Source organism: Tauraco erythrolophus, chromosome 20 (genome assembly GCF_009769465.1).
Source record: "Tauraco erythrolophus isolate bTauEry1 chromosome 20, bTauEry1.pri, whole genome shotgun sequence".
In the NCBI taxonomy this organism is placed as follows: Eukaryota; Metazoa; Chordata; class Aves; order Musophagiformes; family Musophagidae; genus Tauraco; species Tauraco erythrolophus.
Window position 1 is genome coordinate 3,662,653 of NC_141484.1, and position 16,160 is coordinate 3,678,812.

Sequence of the window (16,160 nt, forward strand, 5' to 3'; positions counted from 1 at the left end):
TTTCTGTTCCAGGCTTTGATGATGGTTAAACTGTATCTACATCAAAAGCTCTATTTAATTGAAGTGATTATTTTCATTCTGAGAAAGAACTCTCTTGAGTTTTTCTTGAGCGATTTCCAAAAGTTTCTTTTAGTGAAATTCTAGTATTATTTTTCTAGATGATAGATTAAAAAAAAAGCTTACTCTATTAGAGTCAATGTGTTTGACACTTAGCAGCAGAAGCAGTAATGCTAAATGGTAACATCTTGCAGTTTTCTTCTGATACCAGTGGTGTCTCTGGGGCAGGATTTTATTAGTGACAGCTCTCACTGAATTCAGTTAAAGCCAGAGTTTCATCTTCAAAGTAACCACTATTCAGTTCAGAAATAAAATGATCAGGCACGGGATTTCATTTAAAGCTTTGAACATCAACATCAAGGAATCAAAACAATTCTGTTTCAAGTTTCTGTTTCTCCAGTGTGAAAAACATTTCTGGGTTTGAACACTTGCCCTTGCCCTGTGTCATCGGAGGGAGAAGACGTGAGGCTTTCTTGTCTCGTTGTCATGAGCTTCTGTCCCTGGTCTGAGCTTGGAACAATTGGGTCTTAATTCTGATTGAGGATGGAGGACGCTACTGCAGTGCAAAACACCCTGCCAAGGCTTTGCTGCTACATCCAACGGCAGTGTTGCAAGGCTGTATCCTAAGCAAAGTCTGCAAATCAAAGGTTACACCATGGGCAACCTTTGCTACATACAGTGGGTCAGACAGCTTTCGCGTGTAAGAAAAGACTACATGCCTTTTTGCTATTGAGGAGCATAAGCACTTCTGCCTTCCTTCCGCCACGAATGGAGATTATTCAATGGTTGGATTTAATGAATTCAAAATCCTTAGAAAATCACTAGAGCCAGACATCAATGTAAAATACTCCACCAGCTTTCAGTAGTGGAATATAATATTAGCTCTCCCACAATCTACTTCATGCATTTCAAAAGAATAGAGAACATTTTTAAACTAAAGAAGATAGCTTGGGCAGAAAATGATTGTCTGCCTTGGATGCTTCTCTGTAACCCTTTAGGAGCCTGAGTTATTTCTCACAGGGCAGTAGAAACAGAAACAGCCATTTTCTTTGCAAAAACGCGAGGGGAGGAAGAGGAGCAAGAGATTTTATTAATAAATTCTATTAATGCGCTGTTACCCTGCACAATCAATAGGACTGTGCGGGAGGGCTGCTGCAGGGCTGGTGGCTCCCAGCCCATGGAGAACCTGCAGTTGTGTGTCCGTTTTTTGCTCACAGAGGCTGCTGAGAACCCACCAGACCAAGCACCATTCATCCGTCTCTTGTTGCACGTCTGGACTGGGAGCACTTGAGGAGGATGTTTCTGTGCCAAGCGGGAACCCTGCCCTGGTTCCAGCCCACCAGCCCTTCCCCTGCTCGTGCGATGGAGAGCCAGCCATAAGCAGCTCTCTCAGGCAATACAGTAATGCAAATAAATAATATTAATTAAGGCTCGATAGGTTTAAAAAGCTATGGAAATAGCTTCTCTCCTGCTGTTTCAGTATCTCATTTTCCCACTCTGTCCAAACCCCCGAAGCCCAGAGGTACAAACATATATTTTAAATGAGAAGTTTGTTGAACCTCATTAAACTTAAATGCTCGATCCAGTTTTTCTGAACGAGGCTTCACTCTGCTTTTCAGTTTACCTGGCTTCATTCTTCCATCCCTAATGGCAACATTCATTTAGAAGGTGATTTTTGCAAAGGCACTGATAGACCTACAAACTACAACTGAAAAGAAAAGCATAATTTACATGCTTAAACCAAGCATCTAACTTCGGAGCACTTCTGTGCTTACAGGCTTCACGTCTGAGCAATCTGCTGAGGTCTTTGTGAAATAAAGACCAGCTTTTAATTTATATTTGCTTTTTGCTTTCCCAGTTTTCATGAAAAGGACGAGCAGATGAAAAGCATCTCTGCGTTGGTATGCTGAGCGGTGGAGTCACACAAGCACCTGCAGCCATCCACGCACTGCTCGGGAAGAGTGCTGTATTTCTCGAGGTTTGTAGCTCTTGTCCTCCCACTCCCTAATTCATATACATAAAACTGGTGTGCTGCCACGTTCCCTCCGCACAAATGCATTAGCTGATCAGGAAGGCTTCCCATTCATCTGGCTTGTCACTCGGATGAGGTGGAGGCAGGACCGACTTGTCAACTCGCAGTGATGAGAGTCAGGGGTGGAAGGCAGGATAACACGATAAAAAATGGTGTAGATATTTCTCCCTGTGGTTTTCCAAAGGGAAATATTTTCAGGTGCTGGATTGTCTCCATCCCCTTCCAAACAGAAGAAAAGCAGCAACCCCAAATAACTTGCCTACAACCTCCTTGTGTAACTAATCGCAGAGTGAGGCTGCAGGAGAAAATCATGGCTAACCCCCCCCGCCCCCTTGTTCGCTCTCCTGTAGCTCCCCAGCAATGTGGGCACTCTCCTTGGCATTGCAACTCTTTTTCCCCGCTGTATTTGGCCCCATTTCTGGGGTGATTTCCTGGGCAGCAGAAGGGAGGTGTGCGTAACCCACCCGAGAGCGAGCAGTGCGGGTGCGGAGCTTGGCACCCATCGGGGGGGCGGCACCTCCCTGATCTCCAGATGGGTTCTGGCCGGGCTCTGGCGCGCGCGGGGCCGACAGCCGGGCACGCACACGCTCGCACCTCGGTCTCCCGTGGAGTTGCCACTTCAGACGCGGCACCGCGCTCCTGTCACGCACCGACCGCGAACGAACAAAGCGACGCTCGAGCCCCGGCGGGGCGGCAGCACGTCGGGGGTCGGGGGGGTCTGTCTCCCCCCCTCTCCGGGGGCCCGCGGCGGAGCAGCCCCTCCTTCCTTCCCTCCCTCCCTCCCGCGGCGGGGGCGCGGCTGGCGGCGGAGCCCGGCCCCGCGGCGGCGGCGAGCGGCTCCCCCCCCCGCCCCCCACCCAACCCTCCCGCCGCGCCCCCGCCGCCGCCTCCGCCCCCCGCCCCGTGACTCGGCTGCCTCCCGCGGGCGGCGGCGGCGGCTGCCGGGCGGTGTCGTGCGGCCCCCCGCGCCCGTGCGGGGACTATGAAGCACCATGGTGTGGTGTGACCGTGGCGTCCAGATGCTGCTGACCACGGTGGGCGCCTTCGCCGCCTTCAGCCTCATGGCCATCGCCATCGGCACCGACTACTGGCTCTACTCCAGCGCCCACATCTGCAACGGCACCAACATCACGGCGGACGAGGCGCAGGGGCCGCCGCGGCGGGCGCGGGGCGATCTCACGCACTCGGGGCTCTGGAGGATCTGCTGCCTCGAAGGTACCGGGGGGCCGCGCCGCGCCGGGCGGGGGGGAAGCAACTTCCCGGGGGAACCGGCTGCGCGCCCGGAGCCGCCGGGCTGAGCCCAGCCGGAGCTGGAGCCGGTGTCGGAGCAGGAGCCGCGCCGCTGCCTCGGACATGGCCGAGGAGGAGGATGGCGTTACCGTGGCAACCGGCATCTCCGAGATTGCCATGGGAACCGGGCGGCGGGATGCGGAGCTCTGCCCGGGGGATGCTCTGCCCGGGGGGAGACCTCGATCCGCAGCCCACCCCCGGGTCAGAGGGGCCCCGGGGCTTCAGGGCTTTGAGGGGCTCCTGGTGGGTTCGAGGCTTTTTGGGGCGGATCTGAGTCCTCCAGGCTTAGGGACTGGGAACCCCACGGGGCTTTGGCCTCAGAGGCTTTGGGGTGCAGGCACAGCTCTGGGCAGGACAGCAGAAACCCAAGTTCCTCCCCGTCTACCCTCAGTCAGACGCCAGGAACGTGGTTGAAGATGTTGTTGCTACTGTTCAAGTGCTTCAGGGTGGGCTCAGGGTTACTTGATACAGCCCAAGGGTCAGGCTGAATAACATTAACAAATACAAATATGTGCATTTGGGTGGCTGAGATGGGTAGCAGGACACCCCGCTCCCCGCAGAGGCCGAACATGTGGCTCCATCTCTGAAAATGGAGTTGTAGAGAAGGCACGGCGGGTAACTACCGGGACAAAGAAACACATGGGTGTTCAGAGGATTTGGCGTAGCAGATCAGAAAGCCCAGATGGGAAATAACATCTGTCAGCCGAGCGCGCGGAGCTCTGACCGTGGGAAATCAGCACATCCCCAGGAAAGGGACACACACCACGGGCAGGCGCTGGCGGCGGGGGCCGCGGCCGCTCTGAACCCCCTCACCCGCTGGGTCCGTTCCCTCCGCGCGAACAGCGAACGGAGCCTCAGTGATGCTGGATGAAAGGGAGAGCGTAGAGGAAAGCTGTTGACTTTTGCTGAGCTGCTTTGTGGCTCGTGGGGGTGGGAGTACGCTGGAGTCTTGCTTCCCACAGTAATGCACTTGGCATATCGGCTTCAGCGCACCTAATTCCATCAGCACAACTTAGCACACGTGAACTTTACAAACCTGGTTTCCTGGTTTATTCTAACAGACAGCTCAGCCCAGACGAGCCCAGCTATAGTTCAGAGTCGAGCAGCTGTATTCGGAGGGTTGTTTTCTCCCCAGAAAAGGCTGTGGCACGGTAGAAGCACCTCGTTCTCCTGTCTGTTCTCATCTTCTTTTGCTGACAATTCCAGACTACAGCCTAACATCATTTTTCTCTGAAAACATCAGATTCACTACCTAGTAATAGTATGCATATATAAAATAGCTGTGGGACAAGAAAATATGTTTAGATAATAAAGAGAGAAAGAATTACTGAAATGTGAAGGTTTATGGGTAATAATAATGCTTGGCTTTATAACTCCTAAAGGAAATCTAAATCTCAGTATGGACTTTTATGACACCTGGAAAATGAGAGCTTGCATCTGAGAGCTCCTGAGTTTGCCGGAGAGATGCTGAGCATCCTCCGTTTGAACCGAACCTTGTGATCTTTGCTGAGCTCATTCTAGTGTCTTCAGCCTCCGTCTTCCATGGAAAATAAGTTTGTTTGCATCTTGCAGGAGTTGCTAAGCATGCTAGACCGGGCCTGTCACCTGCAGGAGAAATCCCTGAGTTTCCTGAAGTCAGGTTTTTTGCATGGTCTTCCAGGAATCTCATTCACAGAAATGAAGTCCAGCTTTGACTGAAACTGGTGGATTTTTTCCCTGTATTTAAGCTGGGCTTAAGTAAGAACTTTGTTAAAAAAAGAAGTCAATGAAGTCGTGAGAAATGGGCAGCGTAGCGAAGAGCGCCCAGTAAAGCTGGCTGGTCTCTGATCTCATTGCATCACTGGGGCAATGCCTGTGCCTTCTTGAGCACATTTTATATGCAAGGGTATTTGCTGAAAAATTGCACCCAGCAGTTGGGTGCAAGTGAACCTTGAATGCTCATCAATTCAGGGAACAAAAAAAGCATTTCATGAGACCCATCTCTCCGACGGCAATTGAGCTTTTCTGCTCCAAATTCAAATGCTCATAATCAAATTACAAAGTTACAAAATTTAAAGTTGTCAAATATGTGCTAAGAATGGACAATTTGAGAAAGCTGTCATCTGTTCACAGATATGAGGAACAGAGACTACATTCTCTCCTACATTTGCAGTATGTTCTGTCTTTGTAAGATAAAATCCATAGATACGTTAAATTATTCATGTTTTAAACCATATTGTGGGACTTTGCTTTCAACATGGAAAGGTTCCTTTGTTTCATAAAATAATAAAACCATTTCTAGAAGCTGATTTAAAACAACACCTCCTTAATTGTTTCAGAGCATCACTCAGAGTGGATGGGTCTTTTAGTAAAACCAACGTAATAGTTGCAACTCCGAGGAGATATATAGCAAGAAAATAATTTCAGTTATAGATTTTTATATGTGATTAGATGGTCCAGCTCAAACCTATTTTTAGAACTCTTTTTGTGTTTTGGACTACTAATTATAAAAGCCTACTTAATTTATTTGAACGGTCTTAAGCACCATTTCACTCTTCTCTCAAAAAGACACATCCAAGATGCAAATGTGCAAAAGCTGAAAATACCTTGAACAGCCTCTTAAATCGCTTTTGACACGAATAAAGCATTTTGCAGAGTAAAGTTCAAGCCAATTGAAATTTTACATTAAAACATTTCTCAACTCTATGCATAAAACAGCCTATGTGCTGGATTTTGAGCAGTCACCTGTTCAGTATCCCCAGCTCCAAGATTCCGAACAACGTTGTTGAAACAGAATGGAAAAGAACAAACTTCTAACCAAATGATAAGGCGTTCCTCAATGTTTTCCTATTTTTCTTCTTTGGGGCGACACTTTGCAATGAATTGGCATCGTGATGACGCCGATACAGTTTAGGGATCCAGCATATTGTCTTTGTTTGGAGCTGCAGTTGTTTTGAGGATGAAATCATGTTTCAGTACTAGTAGTCGGATACTACTATGGAGCTTAGTCACTCAAGAAGTAGCATTAATGATACATCAGTCAAACTCTTGCCTGTATAATCCCCATTTTGTTCTTTCAGCGTGTTTGTCAAAGGTGGAGGTGGGAGGCTCATTGAGTGGATTTTAAACAATAGCAGTATTTCTGCATGGATTTTTAAAACTTATATCCAAGGTAATTACCTTAGGTAGGAAACTGTTTGAAATAATTCTTGGTATGAATGTGTGTATAGCAGCAGTGCATGCTATTCGACTGAGCCTCTGCAGTAAAATGGCCCAGGGGCTCCTTGGCAAAGCTGGTTTTTGGTTTTCCAGGGCCACGGCACCTGCAATAGCTGCAGTTTTGAGAGCTAAAGTTAAACTGTCACTGGAGTAAGACGTTTCTGATGAAGCCCCCATGCAGCCACCCTGGCCACACCTGAAATCTGCACTCCAACACGCAAATTAATAATAAAAGCAGATCAGCCCCATTTCAAGGGACTGCTGTTATGTCCCGTGTCCACACTTGAGCTACAGGAGTTGTCACAGCTGTGGGTCCCTGTCAGGATGGGGAAGACCAGAATCTTACAAACACAGCAAACGCTGTGTCTTATGAATAATCCTTTCGCGGTCAGGCTAACCTGAGAAAGAGAGATTGGAGCACCGTAATTTTCCAGCAGTAAATGTGCAGCACAGCTATGTAAGCCTTGCACAGTCTTAGTCACAAGGAGGATCTGCTATTGAAATATTTGCCTAGAAGAAAAAAAGATTTTAAAAACACCACTTTATCCGCTGAAACTGCTTATCTTGGTGAACAATCGTGCTGAAGTTAATAGGACGGCTCAATAGAGAGCTCTGCAGGCCCTGTGACATCAAGATATGAAATCAAGTCATGTACTTGTAATTTAAATTTATTCAAAGACTACTTTATTAAAACACTTCAGCATATGAATGTCTTTGAACCCATTGTGTCTACTGCTTTCAGTATTCCCTGTTTGCCATTTACTTTTCAAGTGGTGCAATTGATTATTTAATTCATGTGGAACCAGGTGTCCTTCCTGACTGGGTGACTGGGAGATTTATAATTGGGAGGAAAGATCGAGTAAATCATTTATGACTTGAAAACTTGCACAAATGCATATTTGCACAATTATTCGCAAGTCTTCCGGCTTGGATGAATGCACACAAACATGGGAACTGCAGCACGCGCATGCGCTGCTTCCATGGATACTCTTGAAAACAAAATAAAAATGCTTATACAAATGTTTGAGGCAAGCAAATAAAGGAAGGCGGCCGTCCATCAATACTGCAAATCCATGGCTCAGCCAAAAACAGTGAATATTCTTCAGTGTTCTCAAAGCAAAGCTATGAAGTCCTGGCACCACCACTATTTGTGATAAACTAAATCCAATGCAGGCTTTATGTTCAAATGCTATTGCCCAAGTTTTATTTCTCGAAGAGCAAATGTTGTATCACTACAATATCAGACATGACCTGCCTTGGAGGTAATGTCCACAGGCATGTTAAGAGATGGTTGGCCTTCTCGGTTTTTACAGACACGGGAGCATACGTTCACCCTACCAAAGAAGGGTATCTGCAAATGGAGAGTACACAAATGGGTGTCTCTGCTATGAACAACTTACTCTGTGTATGCCATGCCCTATTTCTTGGACAATATATACATATTTTATACATGCATTATAGGTCCTGAAGAATGAACTTTCATCCATGAATCTTTCAAAATAAATGTGAACACATTAGAGAAGGGCTTCTCTGAGATTCAGCCCATGTCTTCATTCTTTCTTTCCATACACCCTGCTCATACCATCTCCGTTTCCTTGGTAGAACACGTGCTGGTGAGAAAGTGCCTGTGCTGCACTCATTGTTTTTAAAAGCCATTCTTAGAGCTCCACTGTCATCTTTGCAACAGTGTCTGGAGCAGCGCAGTTTTGTCAGCAATTGATGGAGTGATTTTTGACAGCCTTTTTAGGTTAATTTTTTTTTAAGAGCATTCTGTTTGCGAGAGAGAGTTTCTGAATTTGGAGCAACCTTTAGGGATGCAGAGTTCAATCTCTTCGAAATATTGCCCATGGTATAACATATTTTAAAATACTGAGAAATTTTGTGCTGGAGGAACTGTCAGCAGAAGATGGGTTAGGGCATTAGCTATTCTTTTCTCAAATAAAAAAAAAGGGACGGATCTCTTAAATGCACCTCTTTGAACATTTGTAGCAGAGGTTCTCAGATGACCGTATTGATGTAACAAAACATCCATTCTTCCTGAGATGCTCTGTGAAACAGGGATCTGAAGCTAATTGACTGAATATATGTCACTTTAATGAATTAATTTGCTTTCTTGAACTCGATCTGCTATATAGCCAGTAGGGAGCTATCAGGCTACACGAAGGTTTTGGATTTTTCTCCGTGGTTCTCCGAATGTCAGATATCCCAATGCAAAACTTAGAACCCAAAGACTTTCCATGCATTAGCAATACACCCCAAAGGCAGGAAACCAAAGAAAGCACATTTGTAATCCCGCTGTAAAGCTTCTTCATCTGTGCAAGATCTAATATGGATAACATTCGGCTTACCTAGGTTTCAGAGATGTTTTGTGAGAAGAGTCGAGGAGGCATTGGGTTATAAGAATAGGATACCTGTGGCTATGTTGTGCTATAGTTACTGGTTTATTCTGTATATAATTATTCTGCATATTGTAGGTGGTTGACAGATGGCATTTGTGCTAGTAGCTCTCAGAGCCATAGTAAGTCATTGTGGGGTTCGCGGGGACCTTTGCAATGTAATGTAATGCAGTCTTTGGGCTTCTTCCAGCTGCCATTACCTTTAACTGACCCTCTGCCGTGGGCTTTTATTGCTGTTTTTAGATGTTGGCAGAAGCTTATAGCCATTGCACTTCGGGCTTTCCCTGCCTTCTGGCAGCTCTGCTAACCCTCGCCAGCGTACACTGGTAGAAGAGGCAAACGTGGCAATGTATTTTCTTGTTCCTGTAAAATTTCAACATGGCATTTATTCCTCTGGTGGATCCTGTCCCATTCGCTGGGTCACTCTGAGTTACTTCTGCCCATGTCATGCTGTCCAACCTGTCAGAGTCTTGCCAGGTGCAAAACATATGAACCTCCTTAAAAAGTTGGGGGAGAAGGGGTGTGTATCCAATAGCTCCATTCTGTAGCCTTGTGTATCTTTACAGAAACAAGGAAAAAATGAAAAAATATTAGGAGGGGAGACCAGTGCTTTCATCTCCTTTTTTAGTTCTTTTGAGGCTGTGGGAGTACTTAGGTGCTGAGTGTATTTTGAATCCTGTCATTAATACCTCTGAGCACCCAGTTATTTAGTTGGTGTCTGTGTGGTCTGTGTGTCAAAGAGCTGAGCAGTAACTTCTGCATCCCCAAACTGGAAGTGGAGAGGGAGGAGGAGGAGGATGGGCTTGTTGGTCTGGGCTTCGCTAGGTTTCCTGCCCAATTTGGGCCAGTTACTTCATCTTTCTGCCCCTGACTGGGAGGGATAACTGTGCTTCCTTCCCACCCACTTTCCTCTCGTGCTAGTAATAAAAGGGAAAAGAAGATGTGGAGAAACTGGGACATGGCGACAGGGCTGCCCAGCTCAGAGAAGATACAGGAACACTACTTTAACTGGGTTTGAAGCATTTTTGCTTTCAACTTATGTTTTATACATGCAATATTTTGTGTTTAAGCATGTCTTCCTTGAGGGACAGGATTAAGTTTGATTCTCCACCTACGTAAATTTAACTGCTTTCTAGGAAGACGGTGGAATTATGCCAATATGAAGCCAATATAAGAGAAGGGATTGTAGATCTGTCCCTTCAATTGGACCTTTTCCTGCTGGTCTTTCTTTTCTGAGCCAAGACTCATCTCAGGAAATAAATCATACTATCGAACAGAAAACCTGGTCCTGCTTCCAAACATTACTTTGTGCTTATCTTCATTTTAGATTTCTGTTTACTGGTATTTATTATGTCGCAGACTTACGGTTCAGCATCCAAATTCTTACCAACAGATGGCAAGGCAGGATGCACAGGAGTAGTAAAATAAACAGGATAAATGCACAACTGCCCATATGTCTGAGAGGCTGATACACATTTATGGCTTCAGAACAAAAGGATGTTTTCAGCAGACAGCTCCAGTGCTGCGCAGGGCTTCTCGCTGTTTCCTGCCTTGCCCTAAAGTCTCTCACTTCTTCAGCATATTTTGATCAGTTAAATTACAATATATTTTGTCCTCTCTTCTATTCCCAGGTAGTTGTTTCCTTTAGTTATTTGTCTCCACTCCCAAAGTACATCAGTTCCTTTTCCCTTCAAAATTTTAGAGTGAAAGGTGGCTCTTTCCAGGGCTTTGGCTCGTGTTTTTTCTTTCAGAGTGGTTGTTTTGAGGGGCACACAGAGGTGCTGGGGACCACAGCAACATTTGAGACGGTGATTTTCTCTACATTGGGATTTATTATGCGATTAATGATAAGTGGCCTCTCTGATATCTCAAAATAGCAAGCCTCAGGGCAAGCTGCCTGCAGGATGGATAGCCCAGCCTAGACAGACTTTCACTAGATTTCCCTTCAAATCTGGGGGCATTTTTGCCAGCTGTTGCATGCTGTGGATCAAATGCAGTGAAAGCGTGGAAGCAGCTCTTGATTTAGCCTGGCAGATAGTCCAGCCTCTCTTTCTCCTCCTTGTTGTGGCATTCTGTCATATTAACACCTTTGTTCTCTTTCTCTTTTTGCCTCTCCTTGCTGAAACATTATTACTTTCCTTCTGCTAAAAAGATACCTTCTATATTAGCTTTCCAATGACGGTGCGAGCGTCTTTCTTTAGAAAACTGGTAAATACTGCCCCAGGTAGAAATTTAGGATTTTTAGTTTCTCTTCTTAACTCTCAAGCATCTCCGTGCCATCCTGCCAATGAAAAATGTGTAATCATATACTCGTCAAAAGGTATGAGGTTTGGGTTCTCTTTTCTCTATCTGTTTTACTTTGCTTCCCATGTGCTTACCCAGGCTCCTGCTTACTTTACAAACAGCACTCTAAGTTCTTCAGTAGAATTGAGTCATTTTTTGTCAAATGTTACATGTGAAGGAATGCTAGATTATAACCTTGCAGTCATGATATGGAGAGACAGATGAAGGGAGAGCACGTTAAGGAATTACAGTATTTCCTGTGCACATTGCCAGGCCCTGGTACGAATTAACCTCTTTTATTGTTCTTTTTCAAGCATTCCGCCTTTTAATTGCTGTTTTGGAATTGTGCCACTTAGTTATGCCCTTTGAATGCTTCTCACTTAGCCAGTCTCGTTAGCTTGATAATGCCAAATATTTCAAAGATATTCAGAAGCGACAAGCATCCGCTGCTCGAGTGGGAGAGGTACCCAGTTCAGTGAGGAATTACCACTCTCGTTTAGCTGCCAGGTTTTTTTTCAGATTTAGTTAATAACCATTTTTAAGTCACTGCCAATTCTCTGCTGGAGGTTTCAGATCAGTTTTCTCCCATTTATACATTTTAAATAATGCAATTTTATGTAGAATATGGATGGCTGAATATTTGCTCCTGTCCAAATATATAGCATTCAATAATGTTAGGATTGTTATTGTGTCTTACTTGCATCCCAGAGGCATAGTTTATCTATTGTTGCTGCGAGGCATTAAAAAGGAACCATGACATGTCGCAATTATGACTTGAAATAGGATCTTGCCAGAGGTACATTGCCTAAATATAATCAAATCTAAAATACAACTTATTGCATATACCTACCTTAGAGCTGTGCACACCTATCTCATGGCTCACTGCATATCAGTGATGGCTATTAGCAAGACTCTGGATAATTTTGTTGTAAGAATTGCCATGCTGTTGGGTTTTGTTAAAGCTCAGCCCCCAGCATTCAGCTGCCCACCGGCGAACGAAATAGCAAACTCTTAAGGCTGGAAGACGTTATGACTAATTAGACTGAGTTCTCAAAGGCAGCAGGATGGGAAAGTTAGTAACATTCCTTTGTATACAACTCACTAATGGCAACAATGGGCTTTAATCGTCTTTGTCCAGTGGATCTTCTAAATTCAGGCAAACCATAGCAATGCTCTGTCACATACTTGCATACATTTTAATGCAAAATTGGCTAGAGTTGGTTTCTTTGTGTGTTAGTTTAGTTTTAGGAAGCTGATGACACAGCAAGTTGCATTATGTCACATCACGTTTTTATCCACATAGATCATGAACAGGGTTGAAGGCGTCTCAGATTCACTGAACAGAGCTGTTACTTGAGCTAGTGGAGTAAATAGCCCAAAATAGACCGTTATTCTCCAGATATGCCTCTGCTGATGGTGGCTGGGTTAGTTGTTGGCAACTGGGAACTGCCAAAAGTTCAGGAACTTGGTTTCCAGTGCAGGTTGCAGAGGGAGAGCCTCAGACTCTTCATCTATTTCCTCCTAAATTTAACCTCCCCTGGTCCCGCTCTGCCACCTGACACACACCCGGCTGACAGCGGTTTATTCTGTACAATTAGAGCTCAGCAACATTAATAACGATTTCAATCGGGATTTAATAGGGGAGCTGTCCGAAAACATCAGTATCAGGCAGAGCTGTCCTAGACATGATAAAACATCAATTCACAAATCAGGGAGCCGAGTAACAGTTTGGAAATGGCTTCTTAAAACTAGAGCTGCTAACCCTAACCAGTTGGGTGCTTATCCTCATCCTTCTGCCGGCAGGCAGCAGAGTGTTGGTTATTTGCCATTACAGCAATTTTGGGTTCACCAGTGTGCTCTTTGCAGACAGACCAACCTCTTCCAGACGGACCGGTAGGACGCAGAGAGGCCCGATCCAAACAGCCCCTCTACATTTATGCATGTGCTGAACCCAAGCCAATAAACCTGGCAAGAGGTTGAGTTTCTTGGCTCAGGCTTCGCGCTGCTTGGATCTGCCCACCCTGCGTTTGAATCAGAGCTGATCCACGTCCCCCCAGCTCTTCCCGCTGCGAAAACACATTTTTGTCTGTCAACAAAAGATGCTCTGAGATGATGAGTCGTCTTTTCAAAGACTGTGGCTTATGAACTCTAACCGTATTTCCAGTGAAGGTTTGTCTTTGAAGCTTACGTTGCACTGGGAGTCAACAGGATGTTATTTTTGAAGTTACTTAGGTGTTTCCAAAAATATTTATCCAAGACTATGCCCCTATCTCCTAATCATGAGATTAAATGTCCTGTGGTTCTCAGTAGACTGGAAGTTTGCTTCAGAGATTGGTAAGCGTTTCTGCTTTGCTCTGCACGTTTTGCTGTACTCTCGTCCTTGCCTTTAGCACTGGCAAATGCAGATGGTTTTGGAGGTGCTTTGGGATCCTTAAAGATGCAAGACCTGAAATAAAACATGTAGTATTTAGGAACGATGCTAGGGCTGTATTCACAGTATCACTTCTAATTATAGCCATCCAAACAATTCATTTGCAATGTCCCGCTACGGTAGTGCTTATTAAAACAGAACCCTCTTTATAGTTTGGTAGCAAATTAAGCGGGGGAAAAATAGCTATCCCATTCCATCCAATGCCTTTGAAAGACGTTTACCCTCATAACTTGCTTTCTAGGGATATTCCCCTTGTTTTTACTTGCACTCCTGGTCTGATTTTTAATGACCGACTTTGCTTGTCTTGGTTTGCCAATTCCTAGCGACCTTTTCCTCATTTTATTTTAATTTCTCTAATATAAATGGCAACGTTCTAGCTGGAGACAGTCTTTGGACACAGCAGCAAAGCCCCATAGAGAAGGAAAAACAGGCCATAAATTTTCCACCTGAGTTCTAAGTCTTACCCAAGGCTTCGGCCGCGCGAAGAGCCAACACGCTCGATTTGCAGGATCAGAGGAGCGCTCAGATGCAGAAGCTGGACGACGGGCAAGGGGTTCAGGATCAGGGCCAGGCCTGGGCAGCCAGGACCTCCCCATTGGCATCTCCAGGCGTCAGTGCTGGATGCAGCTACTCCCACAGGTTATCTCTTTTTGTGGCGTGACTGCTCTGCCCCGGGAGGGCTGAGCAAGTGGTTGCAGCTGGCCAGAATATGGGTACACAGTTCCTAATGCTGGTTTTATAGCGTTAATGTGCACCTGTTTTGGTGGCCAACTGGCACCACGTTCAGCCTCAAATGTGTATGTAAGCCTTGTATTAAAAGAGGCATAAGAATTAGCGTGTATCAAACATGTCATTAGACACGTGCCTGGTAGACATAATGCAGGATAATGAATATGATCACAAGAATAAATGAATAACTGAAAATATTTTTTATACGTATGCACACTTAAAACAGGGTAAGAACTAAGTGACACTTGTGTCACCAGTTTATAATTAAAATGCAGTGCTTGAATGAAAATGTAAGCTTCAATTAGCCAGCACGACCCTGCTTCCGGCTTTACTTCCCACTGAAAAGCAACGATAACAAGCTCACATTTATTATCAGAGTTTTTCCTGGAGCTGTGCACTGAAACATGCTCACATCTGAGCCCTTTCACTGAAGACATTTTTTCGCTTCAGCAGTTTGGCATGCCATACAAAGGCTCTCTGATTTTTAGTGATGTTCACCTCCTCTTACATAAAAATGTTTTCTGTGCATATTATTTGGTTTTAGTTAAAGTCCAGGTGCATGGGTTACTGAAGAACCAAAAGGATGGCTCATCACATAGCACAATGGGCAATTATTGCTGAGCTTCACTGTATTGCACAGACAGATCCTTTCTTGGAGCTCAGCATTGTAGCTGTGAGAGAGAGAAAATACCTACGATCTAGCCCAAAGTGCTACGAGGGTAAGAATAGATCCTCTGGTATCTGCTTTGCCCATTTACTTTTAACTATCTCAAGGGACAGAGCTTCACAATTTTGTTCAGAGATACTATTTTGCATTTTAATTTCACCAGTGGGAAGTTAATACATGTATAAATGATGAAGTCTCAAGTGTTCCCATTTTCATCCCAAGGGTTTTTCTAGTTAGGCTTTTTGTAAAATGGTTACATTATTCTCTGGGTTTGGCCCCCGTTTAAGCCAAGATTTATCTTGATTTAGGCACGACCCAGACAAAGTTCGGTGCTGAATAGCCTAAGAATTGAGCTTCTGATTTCTGCAAGACAGGGCAGCGTCCTTGGCTGGACAGCTGAGCATCCTGTGCAGGCAGGAGGAAAATCCAGCTGCCTTGAAAGAGCAATTCTGGAAACGTGTGCTGGGTGGGGACCTGCCTGTGTCAACCTGCAGGAAGGTTAATGCTGTGCTACATCTTGGCTTCTGCCCATCTATGCAATTTGGGTACCTGGCTCTGCGCTCCTTGCGAGGGGCAGTGCCATCCACTTGAGATCCAGATCCTCAAGTTGCCTTTTGAGAGCTGCTGACAGCGATGGTGCCTTCCCAGATACTAATCTTGCCAATGCCAAAAAAAAGAAGATACCTTTTAGTCTAAGGTTTATTCAACCTGAAGATGTCTGTCATGTCTTGGGTCCCCAACACAAGGACATGGACCTGTTGGAGTGGGTCCAGAGGAGGGCCACCAAAATGATGCAAGGGCTGGAGCACCTCTGCTATGGAGACAGGCTGAGAGAGTTGGGGCTGTTCAGCCTGGAGAAGAAAGGCTCCGGGGAGACCTTCCAGCAGCCTTCCAGTACCTAAAGGGGCTACAAGAAAGCTGGAGAGGGACTTTTTGCAAGGGCATGTAGTGACAGGACAAGGGGCGATGGCTTTAAACAGAAAGAGGGCAGATTTAGATCAGATCTAAAGAAGAAATTCTTCCTTCTGAGGGTGGTGAGGCACTGGAACAGGTTGCCCACAGAAGTTGTGGATGCCC

The 16,160-nt window shown here is 45.4% G+C and overlaps 1 protein-coding gene across 1 annotated transcript in view; it reads left to right on the top strand.

Moving 5' to 3' along the window:
* The first annotated feature begins 3,081 nt into the window (after positions 1–3,081).
* The window catches only part of CACNG4 (calcium voltage-gated channel auxiliary subunit gamma 4), a 39,455-nt gene continuing 26,376 nt past the window's right edge, over positions 3,082–16,160 (top strand). Inside the window, exon 1 of the mRNA XM_086624104.1 lies at positions 3,082–3,304. Coding sequence (XP_086480230.1) covers positions 3,082–3,304 — 223 coding nt within the window. The remainder of the gene's footprint in view (positions 3,305–16,160) is intronic.